We start from the raw sequence: 18,407 nt of genomic DNA on the forward strand, positions 1-18,407 counted from the left end.
CTTTTATTATTCTTAGTCATATTTTTAATAATGCATCAATAATTCTGCCGAACATCATGTCTGTAAAAAACTCGTCTATCAATGTTGTGGGAGGGGGATTGGTCCTTGCCTTATAACCATCACTAACTGCCAATACTTCATTAATTTGCTGCCAAATGTCAATAAAAACTATTATTAATATGTTGCACAACTAGACAATCAGGAAACAGCTAAAAAAAACGGTTTTAATAACACGAACCCGAATCGAATCGAACCGATTCTTGAGATTTGAATCGGCCCTATAGTGGAACCTGGATGTGTCCTGATGGACATCTGGTGCACCAGAATTCAATTTCAAATGACTCGACGGTCGCTAACATGGTGGGCGTGTGCTGCACTTTGTTTACTTCCTGTTGTTAAAGGAAGCCGTTATTTTTAAAAAACAAAAGCCCACTGACCTCGTCAACATTCTCGAAGGCGTTGATGACATCATAAGGAAGGCAGGACAGCAGGTCGATGACGAACCAGGTCTTGACGTAGTTCATGCGGATGAGCTTTGGGTCGGAGATGACCTCTCCTGCCGGGCCGACGAAGGTGGTGTGGAAGTTTAGGACGATGTCGACAAGGAAGATCACGTCCACGATGCTGTCCACCACCAGCCAGGTGACGTTGTTCTGCTTGGTCTTGAAGGAGACGTTGTAAGGCACCATGATGGCGGTGTAGAAGGTGAGGATGAGGATGACCCAGTCCCATGTGGTCTTGAAGAGGCAGTAGTGCAGGATGATGTGCGGCGGCGTCTTCGGCGTTTCCTGTTTGTACTGAGGCAAGATTTCTGAGCCCAGCTGGAGAACCTGTGCCATGATAAACAGAGCATCAAGCTGCGGTTTGTTCTGTGCTTACAAAGTCATCGTATCCACACAGAGGAAGAAGCAGCAACAGTCATTATTCATACGACCACAGGAGGTCGCTGTAAACAACAATGGAAACGGGTCGTTCTACGTGTTTCAACGATGTTTTAATGTTTTTAAAACATTAGCTTGCTAACAGTTCTGTACTTTGACTTGTTCACCATCTTATTTTAGCATGTTCGCAGGCTAGCATTAGCTAATTAGCTGTAAACACAGCTGAGGCTGCTGGGCATCTCATGAGTCCTGCAGGTATTAAAGGTAGTAAAGTATTGGACACGTTAACAATGATGATGGTGCTGGATGACAATCAGAGGATCAATAAAGTTACTGCAGCTGGTCCTGAGGGGAACAAGAAGGTCTGAACCACATTTCACCACAACACCCTAGTCTGGACCAAAGCAGTGGACAGACAGTCATTACCACTCAGAGCTGCGTCGTTAATGTGGCTAAAAACACATTTGACTTGAAATGAAGCAAAAGAGTTCAATTTTTTGTTTTTTGAATTAAAACTAATTGTGAGAAAAAGAAACAGGGATTTATGTGGAACAGAACTTCTGATCTGTGATCTGAGACTGAGATCTGAGCAGGGTCAACATGAGCTTATTTTACAGAAAACATATTTAACAAAATAACATGTAATTAAACTAAATAAAAATGAAAAGAGAAAGAATAAATAAATTGTATAATATTATATTATTATAAAATGTCACACGCTGTGATGAAACACGCTTGAGGAATCATTTCCTCCACAGTGTCGCTGTTACAGGCCTGGAGAATACGTTGAAACTGCAGAGCTGACTGGTTCTAGTCTGTCCACTGTGTTTAGATCTCAGGTACAGAATAAATGTGATCATGCTGTCAGCTGTGGGACTGAAAATAGAACCAAACAAAGAAATATTACAGGTGATCTCCAGCTGTGTGAAGACACCTTAATCCTCTGATACATCCCGTGTCTGACAAACGAGCTCCAAGAAGAGAAATACTATAACGTGGGAAACAAACGAACGAATCAGAGTTTCAGAGAAACAGTCGACACACAACTCAACCAGATGACTGAACATACGAGTCGAGGGATACAGCACACGTGTTTCCTGAAGACCTGAGCTTCAGTCCACGGGTCAAACATGCTGGCAGACTATGTCACTAGCGATAGTGCTAGCCCGGCTAATGCTAATCAGTCACATGACCCTCGAGAGTAAACCGCCCTGCGCTTGAAGCACATACACAACATTTACCCTGTCAAACGTGATGTGGGGGGGTGAAAGCACACCAGAATGGTTCAGAAGAAAAGGAAAAGAAAACCGGACCTTTCCAAAAGGTCGCTGGAGTGTGTACATTTCTCCACCTCCTCCACCTCAAAACAACAACAAGGTGATGGAGGTGTGGGTGGAGGTGAACAGTGAGGTGTTGGTGGAGGTGAACAGTGGTGTGGGTGGAGGTGTGGGTGGAGGTAAACAGTGGTGTGGGTGGAGGTGTGGGTGGAGGTAAACAGTGGTGTGGGTGGAGGTGAACAGTGAGGTGTGGGTGGACGTGAACAATGAGGTGTGGGTGGAGGTGAACAGTGGTGTGGGTGGAGGTGAACAGTGGGTAGAGGTGAACAGTGGTGTGGGTGGAGGTGAACAGTGATATGGGTGGAGGTGAACAGTGGTGTGGGTGGAGGTGAACAGTGAGGTGTGGGTGGACGTGAACAATGAGGTGTGGGTGGAGGTGAACAGTGGTGTGGGTGGAGGTGAACAGTGGGTAGAGGTCAACAGTGGTGTGGGTGAAGGTGAACAGTGGTGTGGGTGGAGGTGAACAGTGGGTAGAGGTGAACAGTGTTGTGGGTGGAGGTGAACAGTGAGGTGTGGGTGGAGGTGAACAGTGATGTGGGTGGAGGTGAACAGTGAGGTGTGGGTGGAGGTGAACAGTGGTGTGGGTGGAGGTGAACAGTGGGTGGAGGTGAACAGTGGTGTGGGTGGAAGTGAACAGTGAGGTGTGGGTGGACGTGAACAATGAGGTGTGGGTGGAGGTGAACAGTGGTGTGGGTGGAGGTGAACAGTGGGTGGAGGTGAACAGTGAGGTGTGGGTGGAGGTGAACAGTGGTGTGGGTGGAGGTGAACAGTGAGGTGTGGGTAGAGGTGAACAGTCAGGTGTGGGTGGAGGTGTGGGTGGAGGTGAACAGTGGGTGGAGGTGAACAGTGGTGTGGGTGGAGGTGAACAGTGAGGTGTGGGTGGAGGTGAACAGTGGTGTGGGTGGAGGTGAACAGTGGGTAGAGGTGAACAGTGGTGTGGGTGGAGGTGAACAGTGAGGTGTGGGTGGAGGTGAACAGTGGGTGGAGGTGAACAGTCAGGTGTGGGTGGAGGTGAACAGTGGTGTGGGTGGAGGTGTGGGTGGAGGTGAACAGTGAGGTGTGGGTGGAGGTGAACAGTGGGTGGAGGTGAACAGTCAGGTGTGGGTGGAGGTGAACAGTGGTGTGGGTGGAGGTGAACAGTGGTGTGGGTGGAGGTGTGGGTGGAGGTGAACAGTGGTGTGGTTGGAGGTGAACAGTGAACAGTGGGTGGAGGTGTGGGTGGAGGTGAACAGTGCTGTTCCATCTTCACAGTGCAATGAGAACCCATGGTGTATTCTGGTTCGTTCGTCTCATTATGTGAACTAAAGACACTCCAGCTGTCACTTCACTGCAGCTTCACTTCCTCTTCTTAATGTTCCAGATATTTAAATCATCTCTGAACCTTCAATGAAAAGTAAAATGTTTTCTGACAGGAGCTCTGGTGGATCTCCGATGACGGATGAGAGCTCAGGAAGAAACGGGGCCAGATTCCATTTTTAATAACAGGGTGGTGGACCCGGCCTGAAAGCAGGCGGACAGTAAAGAACAGGAGCTGCTTCCATCCATCAGCCCGTCTGAACACTGTAATAACAGGAAGGCAGCCTGTCACAGCTACTTTGAGCTGCTGATGCTGTTGGCTTGGTGTCAGATCAATTCAATCCAAAGTTCTTCTCCTCTAATGACAGAATAAAAACACCAATACTGTAGGTTCACAGTCTTTTTGTTATATCAGTCAATGTGTGGTGTCAGCAGCGGTAAACACCATTACTGCCATCATTTATAAAACATGAGGTTGAGGCCTCTGCTCAGTGTTTGTCCACCGCTGCAGTGCAGCATCACTGTGTACCAGAGCAGATGAAGAATAAACAGATCTGTATCATCCCTGAATCTTTAATCTCTCCTCTCATTTCTGATCATCACAGCTGAGTGCAGACAGCGTTCAGATCGCAGCAACGTCTCGTATCAGCGGTTTGTGTGTCTGAACCCATCAGAGATCATCTGTGAGGGTGTGAAGACCCCCCATCTGTCACTGCTCTGAACGACTGGAAAGTTTCTGTACTTCAGCTCAACAGAGTGAGACGTCTTCTCTATCAGAGGAGCATCAGCTGATCACATGACAGTTTGAGGAGTTGAATTTTCATTCATATCAGATCAATAATTTAAGATGATCAGGATATTTCTGAATCAGGACCTTCAGCATCTGGATCAAGTAGCTCCTCTAAAATAAAGCGTATCAGGTTTAGTCTCCGTTATTTCAGGTCAGGTACATTTAACACTATGAGCGTCTTTGGCAGCTTTTACAGTAACCAGGTTACCACAGGAGATGGAAATGTGCTGTTTGATTGGCTGGTTTGTGGTGAGATCTCACCTCTGCCAGCCGGGAGTGTTTGTGGACGTTCTCTCCTTTATGGACGGCCGGAGCGAGCTGCTGAAGGACTCCTCGGCTGCTGGTCAATGCTCGAGTCAGACGGGCAAATTTACCCCAACCTGCCAACCAGACAGAAGACTGAGAGCTCATGAACATGAAACAGGACAGGCTGAATCCACCTCTGGTGACAAAATGTTCCCGATGATCCAGAAAAAATAACTTTAAATGAACCTGAAGCTTTAAGACCCGTCATGAACTCTGGATTAACCCTCCTGGAAATGTCTCTTCATCAAAACGACTGCTGCTATATTGTGATGCCGAATGTCTCGTTCTCACAGTTTCTAGAAGTTCTTCGCTCCATTTGAGTGTTTAGGTCCACTTTCACATGTCATAGACCAGGCACGTCAAACTCCAACCAAGGAGGAGCACACCAGGCCAACCAATCAACATCAAGGGTTCACTTAGTTATCAGCTGAAGACTGAGATCAGCTGATTAATTGATTCCAGCCTGGTGTGCTCCTCCTTGGTTGGAACGAAAACCTTTATGCCCTTTATGGAATCAGTTTGACGTGCCTGTAATAGACTGAGAGACACAGTATAAGATACTAAACCACATACACATAACACCGTCACTGCTGTTTGATGAGTGTCAAAGAGAGTCTATTATCATTACTCTTGATAAACTGATTAAAAGCTTCTGTGAGTGGCATCTTTCTGAGGGTTAGGAGACTCCGGCCTTTCATTCGTGGCCTTCTCTCAAAGGAAGTGACTCTAACCTGTTTACAGCTCAAACTATGAGACCAATTACTGTTAGAAACTGTATTTTGATGAGCTGGACCAGGGATGAGCCACCTGCTGCCAGATCATGGTGCAGGGAGACATTTAGGGTTGTCCCTCATGAGAGAATCAGTGCAGCTCTGTCCTCTACTGAAGTGTGGGCGTCTTAGTTTGACCTGTGGACGTCAATGAACTCAGAGTGTATTTCTCTTCCATCACTTTACTTCAGTGCTGCTAAAACTGCCGTTTCATGCATCACTGTGAACTATTGTGAAATGTTAAACTTGTTGGGATTGTATACAACAACACTTGGAAATGAAGAGACGTCACTATCTTATTTTATTTATATGATATGATGACAAAATGTATAATTCTTGTTTCTGTTGAAAGCCAATAAAATTCTGTTTAAAGAAAGCAGTTCTTTGCTTTGACTAAGGACACTCGATGTGGACCGACGCGGTGGACAGCCAATAGGAGCGAAGTGTTGGGCACGAGGCATCCCGCCTACCTTTCGAAGAGTCATCCTCAATCGGTTGCTTGAAGGCGGTGATGTCACTGAAGGTGCAGAGAAACAGGACAACTTTGTCCTGCTCGTTCCTGATTGGCGCGATCTTCACGAAAAACCAAACCGGCATCCCTGCAGCACAGAAATCAGCCGTCAGAAGACTAATCTGTCAGGAGGCGAGGGTCAGATCACTGCACTGATACTTCTGGACCGAATCACTAACATTAAATTCATTGTAATGAAACAGTGTTTATAGTGTCAGAAACTCAGCAGGGCAAGAAGACATCATGTGACCAACCAACATGTCCCTGAATATTTAAGGCCAGAGGTGCTGATGAAGTAAAAACATGACGTCTTATGACTGAAGATCTTCACAGGTTTGCACCCACGTAAAATAATGCTTTATTAAGGATTATGACGGATTTTACGTGAACACGAGAAAGTAGAGCCAAAGATAATCTGACCTGAGGAGCTCTGAATGTCGCCGTGCTGCCACCAGTTTGATCGACAGATCTCTGGATCTATAACCGTCTCTGAACTAAATGGGAAAGCCTCCAACCTCTTAGTAACTGGTCCAATCTGATCTCCCTTTGGTCGGTTCAGATGAACTTTACAGCCGCTGTTTCTCATACATTTCTCTCTAGCTGCACATCCCTGCTACCAACAGCACCAACAGTGCTGCTGGTAGCAGGGATGGTACCAAAACTGTGCTCACGTACTCGTGATTGTACTCTTTAAACTGCTCTGATACTTAACACCGCCCTGACGTGGACTTGTCGTCGGTGCAGCGGGGACGTTGAGGAGGAGCTCAGTCTGGAGATGTTTCAGGAAAAGCAATGATGACAAAAGCAGAGCAGAGTGTAAACTCGCTAACTGTCGAGAGGAGAGAAAGGTAGCTCCTTTAACGAGCAGTTTGATAAAACTTCTAAAGAACCAAAACAATACGCAGAATTCAAGCAGTTTGCTAATTCTAGCAGCAGGAAACAGCAACGACTAACCCTGACCAGTATACCAGAGACCCACAAGACGTAAAATGAACAGAAGCCCTGACCCAGCTCTTAATCCTGATGACCAGCCGTGGTCAGCTGATGACCAGCTGATGACCAGCTGATGACCAGCTGATGACCAGCCGTGGTCAGCTGATGAGCAGCCGTGGTCAGCTGTAGATAAAACAGGATTCAGTGACTGGAGTCACTTCATGTAGGAACAAGTTAACTGGATCCTCGTTGCTCTGCTTTTGCCTCGTGGTGATTTTAGAGCCACTGTGACTTGTCTAAATGTCAGGGGCATGTGGACAGCGGTTGAGGGCGGTGGGACGGTCCGGGGCGGCGCACCGGAACATTTCCTTTATCCTCAGATCCCAGTGTTGTCAGGTCTGCACACATGGCAGACCTGTTCTGTTTACTTGCTGCACAGCGGGCGATGTGCTGTGAGCCAAACTGAACTGCGGCGGAAACCACACCCAGCCCGCACGAAGCAGCACCGAGAGCACGCGGCACGTTTGTCCCATCCTGCACAGAGAGCGCTCAGTCATCGGCAGAGAGCAGCATTTCACATCCCGTCAGGTCCTCAGTCGCACTTCAAGACGCCCTGATAACCGAGGATCATTTCAAATAGATCCATTTTATTTTCACAACACAATCACACATGAAGGCACAGCAATAAAAAATGTTTTACAGTTAACCTATGAAGTCACTGTCCAGTGGACCTTGAGATGAACAAAGAAAAGAATTAAAACAATGATGCTAAAAATAATAATGATGAAGATGATGAGCAGCAACAGAGAGAGGAAGAAAGAGCAGAACAGCACCTTCATCGAGTCCATAATAAGTGATTCAGATATCACCCAGGTTCTTCTACAGAGTCTCCAGAAAGAGTCTAATGTTCTTATTGTTTGTGACAGAACTCTAGAACAGGGCTCAAAGTGTCTCCCCTAAAAGTCCTCAGGATCAACATTCAGGATGCATGGTTTGGGTTTGAGAGGAACTTTTGACACATAATCTGACGAATCAAATCAAACAACTTCTCACAAAAGCACATGACCTTTGGAGGCTTAAATGACGCACCCTGGCTGGAGTAATGCGCCCTGGTGGCCAAAGTGCAAACTGCAACAGTTTGCCTCCAGCTGGTGTCAGTTCCTGTCAGCTCTTTAATAAAAGGCATTAAATCCCAACTGTCCACAAGAAGAAGTGTCGTTCAACAACACACTGAAACCCAGACTGCTCCGGATGTCCAGGCCAGCATCCGGTACGGTAGCTCGTGTCGGTGGATGTATGAATGAGAGCAAAGACAGCTGGTGACTGTTCGGCTTTGCGTGCTGCTGTCAGAACTGAAAAACAACGTGCAGAAGAAAAATACAGAAAAGCTGAACTACATTAGTGAACTTGCTGATTCATTAAGCTCATTAAGTTCACACTTCTCTCTGTTACTGAAAGGCCGCCAGCTGTCAGCATGGTGTGTCCCAGTTTAGGACATGAACTGGTTCTCGAGGTCTTGAGGTCCTGAGTTTCTGGGTTTTTGGGTATTCAGGTCAGATGAAACACCTTTAACGCAGAGTATGTGACATATACAGTGCTGTACTCACGGTTTTTCTTGTACATCAGGATCTCAAAAGAGTTCATCTCATAGTTCTCAAAGGTCTGTCGAACCTTCTCGGTCATCTCCTTGTCCGTCAGCTCTCCGTACATGAAGCTGCAGGAGAAAACGCAGTCTGGTACTGACACCCGGGACAACCGCCACTGATCCAGGAACAGCGTATACGCGCACGGCGACGTACCTGCAGGTGCTGCTCTTCTGCATGACCTCGGCCCGATGGTAACCCGACAGTTTGCAGAAGCCGTCGTTGCTGTAGACGATGGGCCAGTCCACGATCTGAGCGTTCCCCAGCACGAAGTTGGTGTCTGAGCGCAGAAACCAGCAGGTTAGACTCGGTCTTACCTGAGTGGAAGAAACCTTTCCTAATGTTCTACCCATGATGAGGCTGCTCAGCCGATTCAGGCTGCAACTGACAATTATGCTCATTGATTAGTTTACCGATTAATTTCTCAAGATTTAGAAAATAAACGTAAATAGAAAATGTTTGATCAAAGATTTCCAGGACAGGTACACTCTCCAGCCAATCACAGGCGATCTCCAGGCTACAGCTGCAGGTGAGTACTTTAATAACAACAGTCTGTGTTCCCAAAGACGACTGAATAACTGGGATTAATAATCATGTTCTAGATATAAAGCAAATGAATCAGAAGTGTCATTTCAGCCATAACCATCCAGCTCCAACACGAGCAAACATCATGAATTCATGGTTTTCTGTCTACAGACCCGTCTATCCGTCTGTCCATATGAGGGGAGGAGTTTTTATTATTTAAGGTGCAGAGTGTTTGTTATTAATATTCAGCCTGGACACCACAGCACACACAGCTAGCAGCCAGTCACAATGTGAGTGTGTGTGTGTGTGTTGTTAAGTCATCATAAGGTAAATCATTAAATGTTAGGCTGAAGGCTGGGATTAAGGTCAGGGTTACATTCAGGTTAGGGTCAGGGGTAAAATGTGTTGATATTCTGTCTCTACAAACTGCTTTTGCTGTTTTTCGCTGTTTGTTGCTGCTTCTCTGATGTCGCCATCACTCTCGCTCTTCTCCTGTTTATTTCAACCAAACCAGAGTTAGTGATGATTGTTGGAACAGTGAACGATGAACCAAGGCGGTTTCGGTGAGTTTTATTTTGTTTCTGTCGGTTTGACTGAAGTGTGTTTATGTTAAATGACTGTTTTTGTGAGTGGAGTCTGGTGGCTTCAGTGACAGTTTATCAGATGTTTGTGGTTAAGCACGAAGGATCATACTCGTTACCAAGAAGCTCCATCTCTGTGGGATCCACCAGTGGCAGAAACTCAGACGCTGGTGGACGTACAGTGATGGTGGGGAGGGGTTGCATTGCAGTGCATTTTGTAGCAGCTGGCTGCAGCACTGTAGATGGGACCAATATATCAACACATTTATTCACTGACTTTCATTTACTTTAATTCCCTGCAAATGATTTACGGCATGCAAACCAGGAGAGCTTAACTTTACATTTTGATGTTTTCTAGCCAAAGATTGGCTGTGAGGATCATGCAAGACAGTTAGGAGGAAGCAGGAAGCTTTTCTTCAGGGAATTACATTTTTCACGTTATAACTTGTGGTTGTGGCTGATTCTGGAGGAGCTTTAGCAGCGAGAGAAAGGAAGCTGAAGAGTGAAAACAGAGTAAACGGTGCAGTGACGTTTACTTATTAACCTTACAAAGTACAAAGTAATCTTCGTCTCTGTCCTGAGTGTTCGTGTCTGTTACAGAGCAGATCCTGTAGATTCACCGGCGTTAAAATGACGCCTCACATTTCATTGGCCACCTCCCGCTGTCACGTTAATCTCATCCGAATGGGCGTTTAGACTGTATTCTATGAAGACAAAGTTCTTGTAACATTAAAAAATTGACAACTTTGGCTTCTACTGTTCAATAAAACAGGATTTGTATAGAAACATTATTGGTATCAGCGTTGTATTAAAACGTACCATGAACATATATTTTATAGCCGTTTGTGTCAAAACATTTCTAACAAAATTTTTTTTAGATGTATTTCATATTTTTTACTCGTGTACTTAAGTTGTCTGCTCTTTTAAATTGCTTTCAGATGTTTTCTGCTAAAATTAAGCACTTTATATTTTTTATTAATAACCCAGAAGAAAGAAGTAAATCATGATCATCAGCGTATCAGTGGATCTTACGGACTTAATAAAAATAAAATAAAATAAGTGAAGACATCACATGAAAGCAGGTTGTTAAGGAGTCAGTTGGTGTCTAACAGGCTGGATTAGTTTAGAGGCAAAAGTCAAACTGCCTCAGATATTTTAACACGATAATACTGCCCAGCTTTGAGTCTTGTAGTTTTCTTAAGAAGGTAAATGTGGCTGACGGACAGTAATTTTACTTATTCAAATGCCAGCCAACATATTTCTAGAGATTCTCTGATCTGGAGACATTTCTGTGATGAGGTGGACGTGTTGTATAGCATTTTATATTTCAAGACTTCTACAACAAAACGTCGAGTTTTACTGTTTTATTGTCTCTTTTGTCCAAAGCTTCTTACAATAATTGAACACTTGATATAACTGAAGCAGCTGGCAGATGGACTGTTTCCTGTATATCAGGGATGTTATTGTTTCTACTATGACATCACGAAGCCTGACACACATTCAGGTATGACTTCATGAATATTTCACATTCATACATTCATTTTTCAAACAAAAGCCTGAGTTGAACCCCAGCAGATGAAACGTAGCTTACAGGCTTTAAAATGCTCCTAAAATTCCTCCAAGGACTTAAACTACATGACTCCACTGAAATATACATGACTGACTTTACTGTTGCACGGGTCAGGATGGAGACAACACAGTCACAGCGGATAAACAAACTGATGTCAGTCACACTGAGACGCATGTTCTCGTGTGAAACAGCTGAATATTCTGTTTCAGATGTCATTCTGTGTATTTTAAACACCAGTTTTCCCTTTTCATTTATTAGTATCAGAAATTTATTAGATTTTTGTATCACAACAGCCTTATGTCACTACTCCAATATAACGTACTTTTATTTATGACTAATAATGGTGAATTATTCACTCCTCCTGACATGTAAAAGCCTTAAAATATGGACGAAACAAAAAACTTGAATCAGCCCAAAGTCCACGTGGAGCTGAGATTTAACACAACACTAACAAATCATCACACCAATTAGGATGTTTCCTAATATTTCCTGACCCGCTGCCCTTCCCTCTAGCGCCACCTTCAGAACAAATGTTCCATTTTCTGACCGTGTGGTGTAATGGAGACTGCAGCCTCTCGGGGACGCTAGCAGTTCTCTAGAGTTTAAAGCTTCATTTAATTAATTGGGGTGATTGGGCTGAGCATCATGATGCCACATTAATTAATTATTCAGCCATAGTTCATCATCGTTACACTGAATTAAACAGCAGCCTGACCGCCGCCAGTCTCACCATCGGGGGTCGATGGTTTAGCCTCTGGGGGAAGCAGCCAGTGTTTCGGGGCTTCTTCTGTATCCAGTGGAAATCTGGACCAAGACTTCCTGTTCTGAATACTGGTCTTTGTTTACTGTCCGATTAGCAACTTGGCTTTCAAGCTCAACAACAACTCGACATGTTGGCGAATCTCTATTAACGGATAAATGCAAATGAATGCAGATAGATTTTTCTAAAAAGCTGCTAAAAAGCTAAATCATCATCAAACGACAGCCAATGGGTTTTGGCTGTTTTGCAGAATTGACCAATCACATTCTAACGTGATGGGTCAACACTACTCAGCCTACCAGAGGAAACCAGAACACTTCAGATCCAAAGTCTTGTCCCCCGCCTACAGATTCTGCTTCATATGCAGAATCAGACTGCTGCTAACTGAACATCGCCGAGCTGCTCGTCATTTACGCCACTGCATGAGCACAAATACGCCTAACAGACAGAAATATGCTTCAGTTATCAAAGGTGTGTGTGTTTTCATGATATACACACATACTCTATGTACAGCTGTCCTGTGAGGACCTAACACTTCCTGTCTCTCTCTCAGGGTTAGCAAGGTGCTTCAAGGCAGCTCAGCCGCCATCTTTGTTTCCAGTGTGAACACAGTGGTGGCAGCTCCCGTGAACATGGAGCGCTCTCTGCCACTGAATTCAAAGGTTTATAACCGTTGAGTTTCTCCAACCTGGCACTGCCGCACACCGTGTAACCATGGCAACCACAGAAACTACAGCGAGGGGAAAAAAAAGCAGGAGCTGATTTTACAAAATGTGAGTTCCCAGATTAAGTGACAGACAGATCAATGAAAAAACAACTTTAGCTCCAAAGTCAGATTATCTGGTCATTTATGCTACTACTTAGCAAAACTTGCATTCAGTGGTATCCATTTAAGATGCAACCCACTCTGCTTAGCTGTGTGATGAGATGATATTAGCTTGATAGCATCAGCCTGTACAGGTAGGTGGGAGCCGGGGCGGCGGCGTTGCGCTCTGCTGCCGCTGATTCAAAACACAGAAAAGTGGCGTTGATGGACGACAGCCACAGAGACGACCAGTCACTGTCTGAAAGCACCTTAACGGTCTGGTTTAAGAGCCATGTAAGCAGCTCCATGAGACTGTACGTATGTTTTAAGATAAATGCTAACACCAGCATGCTAACATGTTCACAGTTACAATGTTAACATGCTGGTGTTTACTGTATAGACCGTTTTAGTTTAGCAGATTAGCACGCTAACAAGTAACAAGTCTAGCTGAAGCTGGTGGGATGTGATTAGATCTGCAGGTATTTTAAAGTGCTGCATAAATTAAAATGTTGACCTGATGATGGCGCTAGATGGAGAGTCAGATTAAGTCAAGTTATTTCAATTCATCCTGAGGGGACCATGAACATCTGAACATTTCATGGCAAACCATCCAATAATTGTTGATTTCAGTTTGAACCTAAGGGGTGGACAGACAGACGGACAGACAGACAGACAGACAGACGGACATCCCTGTCCCCAGCATGGCTAAAAACACAAAGGGCTGTGGTGGTGGAGTGTCTTGTTTCAGGTGAGACAATCCATAAAATCCAGTTTGAGTAACAGATCCATCACTTTGAGGGTTTATCACACTAAAAACTCTGCACAGCAGACCATAATACTCTGAGACAGGATTTCACAACTGTGGGACGTCTATGGTGACAGTAATTTTATCCTCCGTCATAAGCAGTGAATACACCATCCAAGTCACAACATCACCTGACCGGAATGTGCACTTATGTATTTAATTGGCTGAGGTTGAACTTTTCTGCCGGATGATGAGTCCTCTGCACCAGGACCTTCTCGTTAAAACCACTGATGAGACTGAGATTACTGAAGAGCCAGTTTGAACTCCCCCTTGGTGCAGAGTGGCATCAGTGGGGTCATTTGAAGTGTAGACAGGTAGACACACTGCGTCAGAGAGGAGTCACCTTTTCAAGAGTCTGTCTTCTTACTGGCTCGTGCTCTAGTTGTATATTACTCTGGAAAATTAGACTAGTGGCCCCTCTCGGTTTCCCGTAAATCTCCCATATTCTTAATCTCTCTAGACAAAAAACGGTTGGCTGTAACGTTGACGGGCAGCAAAGCGGCCTATCTGATGTGTTTTCAACGTTCTCTGCTAACTCAAAGTCCTGCTGTGTGTAGCACACAGATCTTAGTGGATCACACAGAGGGAAAAGTGACAAATCTACCAAACACAAGCAGAAACATGCTTCATCACTGACTGGATTTAAAGATCTGAAGTTCACTTCAACCAGCCACTTCATGTAGGAACGAGTTAACTGGATCCTTGTTGCTTTGCTGTTTTAGATTCACTGTGACCTGTCTAAATGTCAGAGGGATGTGGACAGTGGTGGGGGGGTGGAACACTTTCCTTATTCTCAGATCCCAGTGTTGACAGGTGCGGTTCTGATGAGTGATCATGACGTGAGAATTTTAGGACCTAAAATGTTGTGACGAGCCAGAAAATGTTGAGAAACTGAGAATCACAGATTTAAGATTGACAAGCCTAAACTGTAAAAAAAAAAAGAAGAAGAAGAAGAAAGAAGATGAAGAATCTACGTGCCATCATGCTTATGTAAAAATCTCAGTGGGGTTTTGTTTACTAGCATTATTTTAGTTAGCACTGTTTAAAGGTTCCTGAATGATAATCTTCAACAAAAACTGATACAGGAAGTTTGATGAACATTTCCTGGACAAACGGCTGCAAACTTGGTGTTAGCTATGATCGGTTTCAGCAGTATGACAGAATCACATTTAATTTAACATTAATACGAGAAATATAATTTTCAGTGAAGTAAAGCTAACAGAAGCTGAGGAGAGAAGGTTGAAGTTTTTCCCTCCATGTTGACGGCTGATGTGATATTCATGGCACAGAGCGATAAAAAGACATTATACAGATACTCTACTTAGGCTTTATATGCGAATCTGAAATACCAGCTAATGATTACTTACATTATTTATAAATCTACTGATTATTTGTTGCTTAATTGGAAAATTTAAAAAAACGCTGACAGCCCAAAATAAATGTATTCAACTCACAATTAAATTAAGCAAATCCTGAGACTGGAACCAGCAAAAGTTTGATTTCTTTACTGGAGAAATGAGCCCCTATTTCAAACAAAGTGTAGGATAGCCAACAAATAGCCTGTAAGACGCAGCACGTTTCCACTTTGTAAAAATGAAGGGAAATATGGGCTCAGCCAACTTTTAAAATGTGAAGATATAATTAAGATGCTATACTAACTAACCATACGCTAGTTTTTGTAAACCTTGGTTAACTAGCTGCCAGCAGAACACAGGGTAGGTAAGGCAGAGCCAGGTACAGCTTTTTGAAAAGGAAGGTGAATATGTGCTGCTGAAAATAAAACAGGTGAGTTTGACATCGCACACAGCAGGTGATTTTCTACCGAGCAGCTGTAGGCTAATCAGGACAAATACCTGTTAGCTTTAAGAAGTGAAGGTAAGCTAATGCTAGCCTACTATGCAGGTAATGAGCAGGACATGTGCGGGTTTTCTGGAATGAAAGAGCCTATCACAGTGGAGCTGTGTGATGATGAAACAACCGAACACAGCCACGAGACATTTCACACAACAAACAGGCTAGCGCCGTTGCAGTCCAAGTCTATAAACCGGACAGAACCGGACCGGACCGGATCCTACCGTTGGACCTGCGGACGATATTCTCCAAGAAAGTGTTCTGAGGGGCCACGAGACCCCGCCGTCCTCCCGCCATTCTGCCGTCCTCCTGCAGCGCGAGGCAGAGCTGCTTCCCGCCGCTCACATATCTGATGCTGCACGAGCCCCGCGCGCTGTAGTGTAGGAGCGCGCTCTCTCTCTCTCTCTCTCTCTCTCTCTCTCTCTCTCTCTCTCCCTCCCTCTCTCAATCTCTCTCTCTCTCTCTCCCTCTCTCTCTCTCTCCCTCTCTCCCTCTCTCTCTCCCTCTCTATCTCTCTCTCTCTCTCCCTCTCTCTCTCTCTCTCTCTCCCTCTCTCTCTCCCCCCACCCCCTCTCTCTCTCTGGCAGGTGGTTGCAGCAGGAGCTTTGAGAGGAGCCACAGTGAGGCTGTCTGTGGTAGAGAGAGCTTAGAACATACTGGGAGAGAAAGAGAGAGAGAGGAAGGGAGAGAGGCAGAGGATGGTAAAGAGACACCTGCAGATGGTGAGAGAGAAATAACTGGTTCATACACATTACATCACTCAGGTGGTTGTAATTAAAGGCTCACTTCACCCAAATTTCTCAGACCGTCTTTGTATATTTCGCCGCCGGCAGCCTGGCTAACGTCCATCCACCAGCCCGTCTGAGGGTCGGCTCACCAAGACAACATTTCACCGAGAGTTGACTTCAGTCCTGCTGTGGATTCACTGGGGGGGTGAAACACAACATTTTTCCAGTTCAGGCAGCAAAGCAAGCAAAGCTAACGCAGGGAGGGTTTAGTTTCGTTAGCGGTTAGCTCACCACGAAGCCCTGCAGGTAGCAACGATTCGAGCTTCTAGAGCCATGAACACAGTCACATCCGGTTTCTTTAATCTGGACAAATACCAAAGTGACAAAGTTTGTGGTTTTCTAGACGTTATGCACCTGATCATTGACTTATTTACCTGAGGGATTTATCTGATCCAGTCTGAGCTCTCATTAACAGGCCAACACAGTACTCAGGTTCCTTTAAGTCAACCTAGTTTTAAGGAAATGAGGAACGTGAGTATCTTATCTTATCTTATCTTATCTTATCTTGAAGCAGCTCAGTGTTTGACAGCTGCAGCTTCACTGTGTGGCTGTTCATTAGTGCTGATCCCATTAATTATTAATCACACCAGTAAAGAACTAAACTGAGATGGCGAGGGCCTTCAGCTGGACGCCACATGGATTGTGGTGTTGTGTAAAACGGTGCAGAATCCTCAATATATTTATATGTATTGAACTGACCATAGACTGAAGTGCAGTCCAGAATAAGGGGGCACTGTGCCCACAAAGACAGCATCAGAAGCACAGGGTTTGAGCTCTCTGCAGCAGAGCTGAATAAAAACTTATTTGTGGTGCGTTTAGCAGATGAGCAGGAAAATAACATTTCTGCGAAACATCCACAGGGACTATTTTATCCTGAAGGTGTAGAAACACTGAAAGAACTTTATGGAACAAGATATTTGGCTTTTTCCACTCATTCCTTTGCAGACTGAAGGATTGATGCTGATGTCTCCTATATTGTATCTAATGATGTTTATCGAGTGAATTATTTTAAAATGCATCCTCAAGCTTCAGCGTCCTGACATCTTGGTGCCAGAGCAACATCCTGCATCTCAACAACAGCAAAACAAAGGAGCTGATGGTGGGCGACAGGAAGCGACATGGACGTCCATCAATGGGACTATGCTGAGAGAGTCAGCAGCTTCAGGTTCTTCAGGGTTCCTCAGGGTTCACATCAGCAACGATCTGACCTGGACTCACTAAAAAAGACATGTTGAGCAGTTTACACCACTCTCTGTAGAGCTTTACAGCGGAGGGTGGTGGAAACGGCTCGGAACATCACCAGGATGGCGCGTCCTTCCATGGAGGACCTCTACACCCAGTGCAGGAACCGGACCATGACCTCACCACAAACTGCTCTGCCTGCTGCTGGATCCACAGCATGAGGTCCTGCACCACCGGACTCAGACACAGCTTCATCCTGCAGGACAAAGACTGAGGAACTCTAAAGCTCCTTAACTCATGACTGGCAGTTTAGTCACACTTTACACAACTGCTACGAGCTGTCGTTACCTGTCTACCTGTTACACATATTTACTACCACTGCTACCACTACTACCACTACTACTACTACTACTACTACCACTACTACTACTACGACTACATGTGGTCTAAGCAGAGCCTGACAGTTTGACTGTCGTCAGGCATTGAAGCAGCTTGTTGTGCGGATTGTTGAGCGGTGTCTCCCTCTGCTGGTCCTGCGGAGTCAGTGCAGGAATACTGACAGATAAACAAGGAGGAAAAGACCCAAATAACAGGCTGGATTGTTAATATTCGTCAGTTTTTGTACATATAGTGTAATATTGTGATCATATTTAATATGTGGTTAGTCTGGGCATGTTTTCATATGAAATGATGATGCTTGTAGTTTGATATATCTGTATTATGTCTGATTTCCAGATACTTTTTGACTTGATTCTGCTTTTATTTATTTTAATGTAAGTTTTACTGTTTAATCTCAGTTTTAATTTGATTTGGGATGTGTTTTATTTTTTTTTAGTTTATTAATTGTGTCGGCGGAAGGATCTGCAGCTTCAGGCGCCGCAGCAGCTGGAGTCGCACTGCCGTCCGACGGTGCGTAAAAAGCCTTCCGCCGCGGTGGTTAGACCTCGCTCAGTCACTGCTTTAAAGCGGCAAAAATCTCCCTCACATGAATCCTTTACATATTTTAACCATGTAAAACGAAGAGGAGGCTCTTCTGTTGCTGTCGGCGATGCGTTAAAGCCGGCAGTGACGGT

General features: G+C 44.8%; 1 protein-coding gene across 1 annotated transcript in view; it reads right to left on the reverse strand.

The window, feature by feature from the left end:
* Window positions 1-15,661, reverse strand: part of kcnh1b (potassium voltage-gated channel, subfamily H (eag-related), member 1b) — a 37,200-nt gene extending 21,539 nt beyond the window's left edge. The window contains exons 1-6 of the mRNA XM_041933118.1: window positions 15,589-15,661; window positions 8,624-8,747; window positions 8,432-8,538; window positions 5,851-5,979; window positions 4,566-4,684; window positions 438-830 (exon numbers count right to left, since the gene is read on the reverse strand). Of these exons, the coding sequence (XP_041789052.1) occupies window positions 438-830; window positions 4,566-4,684; window positions 5,851-5,979; window positions 8,432-8,538; window positions 8,624-8,747; window positions 15,589-15,661 (945 nt within the window). The remainder of the gene's footprint in view (window positions 1-437; window positions 831-4,565; window positions 4,685-5,850; window positions 5,980-8,431; window positions 8,539-8,623; window positions 8,748-15,588) is intronic.
* Between the last annotated feature and the right edge of the window lie 2,746 nt (window positions 15,662-18,407).

This window comes from Chelmon rostratus, chromosome 3 (genome assembly GCF_017976325.1).
Source record: "Chelmon rostratus isolate fCheRos1 chromosome 3, fCheRos1.pri, whole genome shotgun sequence".
Taxonomy (NCBI): domain Eukaryota; kingdom Metazoa; phylum Chordata; class Actinopteri; order Chaetodontiformes; family Chaetodontidae; genus Chelmon; species Chelmon rostratus.